Consider the following 12,483-nt stretch of genomic DNA (forward strand, 5'->3'; position numbering starts at 1 on the left):
ATTCTATCGAAACAATCGATTTAATGTCCAATTCTTCCCCTGGGACTACTACCGTCGATATCGACGGCGTCCGAGCCAATGGCGAAGCCACTGACTAGCCCAATATCTGGCCGTAAGTTTGGAACTCTGAAGTAGTATGCAGTGGTGCCATGGTACTGCATGCGACTCAAAAAAGTACTTTTTCAGATGCCGCTCAGGCAGCAGATTTCGTTTGTCCGCTTGGAATCCCGAATGCTCAATTCAGCTTGTTAAGAAATGTGTGCGATCGTAAGTGGCGTCTACTGAGCCACGTTACCATGTCTGGCGGGATTGTTTACACTGATAAAACTTCCTTAAACGTAAGGTGCTGAGGGATTATATTAACAATTTATGCGCAAATTATGAGTATTATCATGGTGTCCCATGCTTTGCAAAGGTGCGTCGGCGTTATATATGATAATTGTTTGCTATAGGCATAATCATACTTTGATCGACGACTGATGGAAGCTTCTTTATTTTATTCAAGAAGCATGTGAGTCGCGCATCAGTCTGCCCTCAGTGATATTAATGCACAGTTAGGTGTAATAATAGTACAATACAGTAATATTTTCTAAGAGCTCGCACAAGTTGCGCTTCACTGTCTCCGTGTTTATTCAATTGTCTTTACTGTATTTTTTTCTCCTGTCGACACTTACTGCTTCGGAGTGGTTGAGTGGTTCCTTCTAATGTGGCTCTGGTACTCAGGTAATTCGCATATGATCTGAATTGAATTACGTGTTTTTTTTTTTTTTTTTTTGTAATGGAGCTGTAGCTGCGAGGATCGTTTAGCACAAATGATTTGTAGACTCGGAACTATGCCAGGTCAACTGCACAAACCGGCCTCGGCCGGCGTTATTCAACATACCATACGCATTCCACAGTGGGTACAAATTCCGTTTATAAGGAACCCTCGAAACTCAAAATTTAAGGAATGATACTTAAGGGAGTAATCAGACAAGCATGACCTCGCCAAATGTTGTGCATAGTGCCAATTGTAAAACAATCAGGCGATATTATAGGATATACGTGTAGACCTCACTGAAATGAACAAATAAATGTGGCCTAAAGGTGCTTTACTTTGCCAACACTTGGTTCAGGCTCTTGGATCAATGTCGGGCGCAAGGAGCCTTCGAAATACGAGGCTAGCTCGGGATTCTGCCAGTCATCCGCTCAGTATGGGCTCGAAAGAAGCGATTATCTACCCGACTACCTTCCTTATATGCATTACAATATTACCACTTTGAATTAATTATCTTTCTGATTATTTTTCACAAGAAAACACTATATACTATGCGGTCTTTTGGTTGCCGTTAGCGTCAATATATTTCGAGATATTATTTCTCAAGGTCCCTCACTCTAGCAAACACTATCTCGAAACTGGTGTGATCCTGTAAATTCATTTCAAACGGAGACGTCTTGAAAAATCACCGGTATACAATTCCTAAATTGCAATATGTGCCGTAAAGTAATTCATTATGAAGTTAATTATTCAATTTCTGTTAGTTATATGTGTTTCGATTTCTAGTGCTAGTAATGTCCGCCGCTTCGAATAATTAACTTCAACGACAAACATTACGTTATCTTCCACAGACAGTTTTTAATAAGTCGCTAAAACTTGAAAATGATCACCCCGCATAAGTATGACATTACAAAGAATATCGACTTAACGGGGACGAAGGCGTGAGCAGTCGTGTTTGTGACGCCACTCTGGGGCTCCATTTCCACTGAGTGGCCCACGCGTAGAGCTAGAGAGGACACAAAGCTCTTAGCCAGTAACTACGTGCATTCTACTCAGATGTTGGTGTAAAGCCCCAGTAGAGAGCTGTTCGTCCGCAGGCAGCTCTTTTTTTTATAATTTTTTCTTGTATGGGAACACTCATGCGACGAAGAAACCTTTCTACCGCGTTGTCTTATGACAATAACTCACAAGACAATGACTGGCAGCGTTGAGGCTGTTATCCGTGTCTTGACCAACCATGTATTCCTCAAAAGGTAGTACGTTTTACGGACAAGCCAGAAACTCCCTAATTACGAGCACTGTCTGTTTCGTGTTTGTGTTTGTAGTCAGCATCATGTTCAAACAGGAGTGCAAGGCTACCCGACAGTCAGTTCTTCATAATATATCTATCAGCACTCCGGAAATCGCGGTGATGCGATTCACACCACAGGCACGTCTTCGAAGCTCCTGGCAAGCAGCCCTGCAAGGTCATCATGATGGTTCAAGTGGCTGAAGGTCATCGTCAGGCGTGTGGCCTTTAGTCGCTCTTCCCATTTCTTAAGGGTTCGACTGCGGCATCCTTCACGCCGTCGAGGTCCTGTCGAATGGGGTGATTGGGCCTGGCGAGGTAAGTCTTGATGTAGAAGTTGATGAACAAACAGAGTATCAGGAACGTCTGCAGATTTCCCACGATGATGAGTTTCTTTGGGAAGCCACAGTCGACGAACAGCGGAACGGACATGTGCACGATTATGATCACGAACTGCACGATCTGCATGGTCGTCAGGTACTTCTTCCACCAGAGGTACTTCCGCACACCGGGCCCTAGCGTGGCGAGGAAGTAGTACGAGTACATGATGACGTGGACGAAGACGTTCAGGCACATGCCCAGTGCGGGCTGGCCCTCGGGTGCGAACAGCGTGAAGAACCAGACGTTCCCTACCACGATGGTGTGGTGGATCACGTGCAGGTGGGTGATGTGGGTGAACTTCTTGCGCAGCACGAAGAAGACGGTGTCCAGGAGGTCCATGTAGCGTGACACCGTGTACACGTAACCCGTGCGGTAGTACTCGCGCATCTCGTCGGTCATGTGACCGGTAATGCCCTGGCACCAGAGGTTGTAATGGCCGCCGGGGAGGTAGGTGAATTGAAGCACTACGTAGAGGAACCGCAGGTTGATGAGCACCAAAGCCAAGTTGTAAACGCGCACGATGTTGAGGATGCGGAACGGCTCCCGATTCTTCATCCAGCGCGGGCCGGCCACCTTGACGAAGTAGAGGTAGGCGGCCAGCAGCGCCACGACGAAGAGGGGGTCCATGACGAGTGGGTAGTCCCGTGTCCTAGGGTCGCCCATCTGCCGGATCTGGTACGACAGCGTGACGGGGTTTAAGCTGAACTTCATGGTGGCACGCTGGACTTCGTTGGGGCCGGTGTTGGAGCTCGGAAGGGTTCTGCGTGAGTCAGCACATAAATAGGCTCTTACTGGCGTTGTATCTAAAAAAGCCGTGGTACGCAATCTCCTCAAAATGCATTTATCGACGAGCATACCATTGTGGTGCTGTTGAGCTTTGGTGACAAGCAAATTACAAAGAAAAACAAAGAAGCGACTATTAAGAGAACGCTAAAGCAATGAAAAGGAAATAGCAGGGGGGAGGTATTAGTAGAGTTTGCAGAACAGAATAATATGAGGACAATGAATACCTTCTTCCGCAAGCGGAATAACCGAAAGTGGACATGGAGGAGCCCGAACGGCGAGACTAGAAATGAAATAGATTTCATACTCTGCGCTAACCCTGGCATCATACAAGATGTGGACGTGCTCGGTAAGGTGCGCTGCAGTGACCACAGGATGGTAAGAACTCGAATTAGCCTAGACCTGAGGAGGGAACGGAGGAAACTGGTACATAAGAAGCCGATCAATGAGTTAGCGCTAAGAGGGAAAATAGAGGAATTCCAGATCAAGCTACAGAACAGGTATTCGGCTTTAAGCCACGAAGAGGATCTTAGTGTTGAAGCAATGAACGACAATCTTGTGGGCATCATTAAGGAGTGTGCAATAGAAGTCGGTGGTAACTCCGTTAGACAGGATACCAGTAAGCTATCGCAGGAGACGAAAGATCTGATCAAGAAACGCCAATGTATGAAAGCCTCTAACCCTACAGCTAGAATAGAACTGGCAGAACTTTCGAAGTTAATCAACAAGCGTAAGACAGCTGACATAAGGAAGCATAACATGGATAGAATTGAACAAGCTCTCAGGAACGGAGGAAGCCTAAAAGCAGTGAAGAAGAAACTAGGAATTGGCAAGAATCAGATGTGTGCGCTAGGAGACAAAGCCGGCAATATCATTACTAATATGGATGAGATAGTTCAAGTGGCTGAGGAGTTCTATAGAGATTTATACAGTACGAGTGGCACCCACGATGATAATGGAAGAGAGAATAATCTAGAGGAATTCGATATCCCAGAAGTAACGCCGGAAGAAGTAAAGAAAGCCTTGGGAGCTATGCAAAGGGGGAAGGCAGCTGGGGAGGATCAGGTAACAGCAGATTTGCTGAAGGATGGTGGGCAGATTGTTCTAGAAAAACTGGCCAGCCTCTATACGCAATGCCTCAAGACCTCGAGCGTACCGGAATCTTGGAAGAACGCTAACATAATCCTAATCCATAAGAAAGGCGACGCCAAAGACTTGAAAAATTATAGACCGATCAGCTTACTGTCCGTTGCCTACAAAGTATTTACTAAGGTAATTGCAAATAGAATCCGGAACACCTTAGACTTCCGTCAACCAAAGGACCAGGCAGGATTCCGTAAAGGCTACTCAACAATAGATCATATTCACACTATCAATCAGGTGATAGAGAAATGTGCGGAATATAACCAACCATTATATATAGCTTTCATTGATTACGAGAAAGCGTTTGATTCAGTCGAAACCTCAGCAGTCATGGAGGCATTGCGGAATCAGGGTGTAGACGAGCCGTATGTAAAAATACTGAAAGATATCTATAGCGGCTCCACAGCCACTGTACTCCTCCATAAAGAAAGCAACAAAATCCCAATAAAGAAAGGCGTCAGGCAGGGAGATACGATCTCTCCAATGCTATTCACAGCGTGTTTACAGGAGGTATTCAGAGACCTGGATTGGGAAGAATTGGGGATAAGAGTAAATGGAGAATACCTTAGTAACTTGCGCTTCGCTGATGATATTGCCTTGCTTAGTAACTCAGGGGACCAACTGCAATGCATGCTCACTGATCTGGAGAGGCAGAGCAGAAGGGTGGGACTAAAAATGACTCTGCAGAAAACTAAAGTAATGTTTAACAGTCTCGGAAGGGAACAGCAGTTTACGATAGGTAGCGAGGCACTGGAAGTGGTAAGAGAATACATCTACTTAGGACAGGTAGTGACTGCTGATCCAGATCATGAGAGTGAAATAATCAGAAGAATAAGAATGGGCTGGGGTGCGTTTGGCAGGCATTCGCAGATCATGAACAGCAGGTTGCCATTATCCCTCAAGAGAAAAGTGTATAACAGCTGTGTCTTACCAGTACTCACGTACGGGGCAGAAACCTGGAGGCTTACGAAAAGGGTTCTACTTAAATTGACTACGACGCAACGAGCTATGGAAAGAAAAATGATAGGTGTAACGTTAAGGGATAAGAAAAGAGCAGATTGGGTGAGGGAACAAACGCGCGTTAATGACATCTTAGTTGAAATCAAGAAAAAGAAATGGGCATGGGCAGGACATGTAATGAGGAGGGAAGATAACCGATGGTCATTAAGGGTTACGGACTGGATTCCGAGTGAAGGGAAGCGTAGCAGGGGGCGACAGAAAGTTAGGTGGGCAGATGAGATTAGGAAGTTTGGAGGGTCAACATGGCCACAATTAGTACATGACCGGGGTAGTTGGAGAAGTATGGGAGAGGCCTTTGCCCTGCAGTGGGCGTAATTAGGCTGATGATGATGATGATGATGAAAGCAATGAAGGCTGCCGCAGGTGAAAATGTAAGCGGGAAGTAAAAAATGGCCCTGAAAAAACTTACGCTAAACGAAAGTGAAAATACAGCGCGTAAGCGTTAGGAGAATACACTAATTAACGAAAGATTGCCAAAGATACTTGCCGCTGTTGCTCGCCACACATGTTTTCCACCAAAGCTGCTATTATCAGCATAACATTAGACAATTGAAGTGTGTAAGACCATCGCTTCTGTTGCCAGCCTTCCTGCCGAGCGTGTCTGGCGGTATAGTGGCAAGAAGCTATTTCAATGGCTTTAACCAGCTGAGATTGACCCGAAGCTAATCGCGTTTAAATCCTACCACATTGCAAAAAGCTATAGTACTTCAGTTCTTGCGCTGAAGCGTACTTTCTTTTTTTCGCTATGAAACGAGATGCCAGGCACGACCTGCCACGCATATATGAGAGTAATGAGGGGCCATTTAACGGAGATCAGTCAGCGAGCCACAATGACACTGCCAGGACCACCACGATACGCGCATTAAATGCGTCTTTCAAATGCTTTAGATATATTTCTATCAAGCTGCTACGCGACCAGAAACGTTATAAGAGCCAGCAGTTTGCGCAGTGGCTGCAGCCGCCCCCTGCACAGGTGTACATGCACCGCCGTACTTTCCGCCGCGACATTGGTTACACGAAGACAATGCGATTCCGTTCCTGGAATGCTGCCAACGTCAAAAGCCAGCCTCGCTCTTGAGAAGGAACTGCAATTTTTGTTTCACGCTTCCACGCTATTAGTTTCAACTGGGCGTTGAACACGGTGGCCTCTGGATCTCTGTCGCTACGCACTGGAGTATTTCTTGGAAGCAAAATTCCTCGACTGTCTGGTGGATTGATTTGTTGGCTGATTGGGTTTGACTTCACAAAGCGATACGCACACTATGAGAGACGCCGTAGTGGAGAACCGCTGATAAATATTCGCTATCTGTGGTTTTTTGGCGTGTGCCAAAATTTAAGTGCGCCAGCTCTTTTGCATTTCGGAATGCGGCCGCCGTGGCCGTGAGAACCTCATACCCAGGGTCAGAATACCATTTAACCTCTTGGCCATCACGGATGGTTATTAAGAGATAATGTAACGTTCGTTTCATTGCTACTGCTCGTGGCCAGTCTGTGCCTCAGCGAGTTTAATCGTGTAAGGCATGGTTTAGTTTCCTGTACGTTGTGTTTCACTGCATAGTTCACAGGCACGCTAGCCTACCTCTGTCCTACCATCCTTGTTCTTGCACTTTGCACAGCAAGTTACTTGTTCTGCACCACTTGTTACCTTCCGTAGTTCGTGTGCAGTTCTGACGCTTTTGTTTGTATTTACCGTGCGTCCCACGTAAGTTGCGCCAAAATTGATATGCAAGATATGCAAGTGCCAGCAGGACAGAACTATGTGATAATGTTTGCCGTCGCTTGGAGCAAGTCAGACTATTTTGTGTATGTCGCTTATTAACATAATTAGTTTCAAATCAATTTCTAAATTAAATGTGATATTCAGAGCAAGAGTGTCGATATGAAAATTGTAGACTATCCTGAAAAAATCCTGATTCGACTTCTGTTGCTCAATGCGCCAAACACAAAAGTTTCTTCCCCAGCCTGAAAGATGCTCGCGAAAGCCAGAGAAAAAGTGTTTCGCTGGGAAAAAACGTTTATGTAGCGCGTACTGATCAACGGAAATCTGAATCGGGAATTTTTCAAGGTGGTCTACAATTTTCCCATTGACACTTTTGATCTGAGTACAATACTCGAGAAGTTGGAAAGGTAATAAGTAAGTATGTAATTAGGTGAAATACAAAATATAGTCCGACTTGCTCCAAGCAACGGCAAACAACGTTACCTTGATTCTGTAGATACACGCCTAGCTTGTATATTTCAACATTTTGGCATAACTTACGTCGAACACATGGTATCTGTTCCAATGTGTTCTCAATTTTCTTGCATGTTGCATTTTCTAGTAGAAGTACAGCAGTTAAAAAAAGTCCTGTCAAGAGCAAGAAAGTCTCCTCTTAATTAAAGCTCTCCTCCTGCACAGTATTGCAATGCTAAAACATACATAAAAATAAATAAATGAACAGGACGTACAGTTGATATGGTCTCCAGCAAAGCGGGCACCTGATCAAAATACCAACATCGATTACTATAGTAAAATTAAACAAGGTATCCGCAGTAATCTTTTACAAATTGATATCTTATCTAGCCCATGATATCAGCTGCCAGTTTTCTTCAGAACACGCATTTCATGAAATTATGTGATATTGAATTCCACATATACTGGCGTGACGTTTAGAAGTGGATCGTACTGTGAAATACTAGACGTGTTCATGTACTTGCGTATGTACTACGAACGTGCTATCCCCACGCATACACCACGCAAATTAACTACGTACCCCGAAGTCGTGGGAAATGAAATAGAGAAAGTGAACTTAAATGTATGCTTCCACTGAGAAAACAAAAGAAAACAAGAATTCTTGCTTTTGACACAGACATCGCGCAATTCTGATTGGCAAATAAGCCTTCGGAAGAAAACTTGAAAAAAAGATACTTGTCGCTTCGAGTGACACACCTACCTACGCCAAAGATGCTGGGAAGCGTTGAGCTGCCCGGGCTCGCTGAGCGGCCGCTCCGTTCCCTGCCCCGCTACTGCTGAATTGCTGAATGAACGCTGTCGCTGTCGACGTGAGGGAGAAGAACGTCTCCAGCGAAGGAAGAACGAGAGGAAACGTCTTACGACGGGCCCCTCCTTCGGAATCTTGCACTTTGTACGTTTTTCTCGGTGCGAGCCCTCAATTAACGCAGTAGCACCACGGACTCGGATGAGTCGGGTGGTTCGGGGTTAAGCCAGCGACCATTGTTATGTCACCGTACACTCGCCACCCCTGCGAGCCTTGCTCATAAGGAAGACTCGCGAGGGCTGCCACTCACTCCATTAGAGCGGCGAAAACACGGGGAAGGTGAGAGATGGAAATTCAAAACGACGAGCAAGACGAGAACAAGGTAAAAGCGGGAGCCAACGTTTCGACAAGTGGACTTGTCTTTTTTCAAGGCGACGTAGCCTTTCCTCGGCACAGTATATTGTCACGTAGTAGTGACGGTGAAGAAAGCAGCAAAACTGGGAGTGGAGAAACTAGCGTTTTATTGGGCGAACCTGTGCCCTCAAAAACAGGCTACACTCAAAGAACGGCGACAGCGGCGAACGCAGTCGGCGATCGTCGAAAATCTGATCAGCGGGTCAAGCGCGTCGGCTTTTATACATCAGTCGTCGAACGTTCCAGAGTAATTGCTGCTGCCCGCGTGTCTTCCACAAAGTATTACACCATTCGCGTCGCGCATACATGCAATCAGATTACACAAGGTTCGGTGACAACAGTCAGCGGATAGAACCATCGATAACATTCCAGAAACTTCCGATACATGCAGGTACGCCCTACACTGTGCGATAACATACGTTAGGACCCGTCATGGTTGCTTAGTGGCCATGGTGTTGGGCTGCTAAGCACGAGGTCGCGGTAGCGAATCCCGGCCACGGCGGCCGCATTTCGATGGGGCGAAAACACCCGTGTACTTAGATTTAGGTGCAAGTTAAAGAACCCTATAGGTAGTCGAAATTCCCGAAGTCCCCCCACTACGGCGTGCCTCATAATCAGAAAGTGTTTTGGCACGTAAAACCCAATAATTTAGTTTCAACATTTGTTAGGCGGTGAAACGTAGTCACCCGATAAACTAGTGCAGGGGTCAATATATAGGTGAGGTTGCGTGTGTGTGTGATTTTTCGTGGAAGGGGCCTGGATTTTTCGTGGCAGAGGGGCTAGGGAAGGGGCGTACAAAGGGTAATGATTTCTAGTGGTCCCATGAAAATATTGCTCCTGGGCTTTGAACGATATTGCTGTAGTCTGAAGTTGGGCTAGAGTCGAGTTTTCTGTAATCGGTGCGGTTGCTCATTTGTTTGGCGGCCTCATTGTTGTACTTCTATATAGGCCAGATTACAATAACTGCCGCCTTTGTCTGTTGGTTTTGTTACATTATTATTTCTTTCCCCGAGTTCTTTAAGAATTTGGTGCTCAGCGGGGAACAAATCGGGACGTGCGTCGGCTATATATTCTTGTATCCCGTTTCCTTTTTTCTTTTTTGTATTGCGCACTCAGCCTGCCACTTTGACTTTGACGGAAAAGACGACTGGCTCGCCCTCTCCATGTTCCCGGTTTCTTGCTCAAAGTCGCAGCGCCGCCGCTAAGGACGCGGTAGGGACGCGTGCGTGTGTGGACGACGCGTCCACCCGTTCGCCTTGACCGTGGCCCACAATGGCCTTCGGACGCACGCAGTGTAAGAACCAGAACGCCCTGGGCGCACCTCTATGACAGCCCAGCCGCGACCGTTATAAGCCTTGCTAACAGGTGTCCTCGGCGTGCGCAGGCGGTGCCCCGTATTCAAGTCTTGCGCGAGGAAGTGACAATAGTGAGGGGGCCCCTCACTATATATTTGATACACTATAATGGCGCGGCATCAGCAGCCGATACAAAAACCTGCGTTATAGCGCCTCTCCCCGACCGTGATTCGTGGTGCCATAGAAAAATAGCGAGGTTGCGAGTGCGTGGTCCTCGGTTCGAGCCACGTGTACGTTTGTAGGTTTTCTTTTTTGAATTATTGCTTTTCTTTGTTTTTTAATTGTTACTGTTCTAGGTAGTTTATAGCTGTATGTGTACATCTAGTGATGTTCTCTAGCTCGCTAACAAAAACTATCATTTAGTTTCTATAGTAGTGTTAAAGGTGCATTAATCTTTCCTATAAAGAATTCTGTACTAGCATCTATGGAGTGTTTTCCATCGGCATATTCCGCAGTGCGGTAGCAAAAAGCTGTGCAATCTGTGTATTCACTTGCATGAGCTGGTTATACTTGTTCATTTAATGTAAAATACTTGTGGAAAAGTATTAGAGCATTTCTGTGGTCTTGTATTACAATTCTGCAGTCATTTATCTTGTTTGTAAAACACGAATATTTAACAGAAATGGGAACAAGACAATGCGAGGACGAGCACTTGCTTTCAACTGCTGTGGTTAATGTTGAAATATCAATTCACGTAGGTAGAAAACTCATAAGCTTCCGTGTTCTCTTTTTCCTGTTTCTCTATGAGATGTTCACGCTTTACACATAATATCATGCAAGAACCAGCCCAATCAGTTACGCAGTGGAGCCGCCTATTGTGCATGTCAGTTCCAATGGCTTGTTGGAATCTAACAGGGGTCGGCTGCATTGTTTACATTTTTTGTGCAGAGGCATACGAGCCCTTTGTGTCAAAAACGACGAGCACTGTGGATACAGAGGCAAGGAGGCTGAATGACCTGAACAAGCACCTGAATAAGCACCTGGCCACCATGTTTCGGGATGCAAAATAAAGATGCTTTGTGTTAACTGCGTGTCCTAAAATGTGTCCTCTTTGTCTCAGAGCTGGCACATCGGCCGATTAACGTGTGATCGAAATTAACTCGCTGTAATGTTGGCAGAAGATGTTACTGTGTGCAACTTCATCAAAAATATTGCATGAACAAAAGAACTCGTTCAACACAAATGAGAACACTTGTAGAATGTAGCTAAACAAGAATAGTGTCACTTTGCATAGCTGAACGAGAACATTTTCATGTGGCGTACACAAACGAGAATGATATCGTCAAGCATAGCTATGCGAGAATAATGTCGTTTAACCTACCCACACGAGAACGATCTCACTTAATGTAGCCATATGAGAATCTCGTTTAGTGACGATGTCCACTCATACACGTGGCATATGACGTCGTTGAGTCTACGGAGCGTCCAGAAGTTCTCGTGAAATTCTCGTACATATTTTTTCAATGGGGTAGGAACGAAAAAAAACACTCAGTACGCTTCCACTCTGTAAAAAAGGATGACCAGGCAAACTGTGTATGTCGGCCCCTTGATGGTCAACTGCATACACCTCCGCCGCTGGTCGGCCCGGCATTGAACTATCTTCGGGATCGGTCCACGTATGGGGAGTGCTTAACGCCTGCTTCACCTCTGCCGCGGGTCGGGCCGGTATTGCACTACCTTCGGGATCGGGCCACGTATTGGGAGTGCTTAACGCCCGCTTCATCTCTGCCGCGGGTCGGGCCGGTATTGCACTTTGTGATCAGCCCACGTATGGGGATCGAGTGCTTAACGTCTGCTTCACCTCCGCCGCGGGTCGGGCTGGTATTGCACTACCTTAGGGATCGGCCCACGTATGGGGAGTGCTTAACGTCTGCCTCACCTCCGCCGCGGGTCGGGCCGGTATTGCACTACCTTCGGGATCGGTCCACGTATTGGGAGTGCTTAACGCCCGCTTCATCTCTGCCGCGGGTCGGGCCGGTATTGCACTTTGTGATCAGCCCACGTATGGGGATCGAGTGCTTAACGTCTGCTTCACCTCCGCCGCGGGTCGGGCTGGTATTGCACTACCTTAGGGATCGGCCCACGTATGGGGAGTGCTTAACGCCCGCTTCACCTCCGCAGCGGGTCGGGCCGGTATTGCACTACCTTCGGGATCGGTCCACGTATTGGGAGTGCTTAACGCCCGCTTTATCTCCGCCGCGGGTCGGGCCGGTATTGCACTATCTTTGTGATCAGCCCACGTATGGGGGTCGAGTGCTTAACGCCTGCTTCACCTCCGCCGCGGGTCGGGCTGGTATTGCACTATCTTAGGGATCGGCCCACGTATGGGGAGTGCATAACGCCTGCTTCACCTCCGCCGCGGGT

The 12,483-nt window shown here is 46.6% G+C and overlaps 1 protein-coding gene across 1 annotated transcript; it reads right to left on the reverse strand.

The window, feature by feature from the left end:
* Nucleotides 1-1,595: 1,595 nt before the first annotated feature.
* Nucleotides 1,596-8,386, reverse strand: LOC126523570 (very long chain fatty acid elongase AAEL008004-like). Its single transcript, XM_050172172.2, has 2 exons — nucleotides 8,306-8,386; nucleotides 1,596-3,186 (listed from the first exon to the last, which is right to left on the reverse strand). Exon 2 carries the CDS (start codon nucleotides 3,135-3,137, stop codon nucleotides 2,274-2,276), a length of 864 nt encoding a protein of 287 aa, XP_050028129.1. The 5' UTR covers nucleotides 3,138-3,186; nucleotides 8,306-8,386; the 3' UTR covers nucleotides 1,596-2,273.
* Nucleotides 8,387-12,483: the final 4,097 nt, after the last annotated feature.

The sequence above is a fragment of the Dermacentor andersoni genome, chromosome 6 (genome assembly GCF_023375885.2).
Source record: "Dermacentor andersoni chromosome 6, qqDerAnde1_hic_scaffold, whole genome shotgun sequence".
Lineage (NCBI taxonomy): Eukaryota > Metazoa > Arthropoda > Arachnida > Ixodida > Ixodidae > Dermacentor > Dermacentor andersoni.

What these genes read in the sequence shown, in the direction of transcription:
- LOC126523570 (XM_050172172.2), bottom strand. Translation starts at nt 3,137, where the DNA reads ATGAAGTTCAGCTTAAACCCCGTCACGCTGTCGTACCAGATCCGGCAG.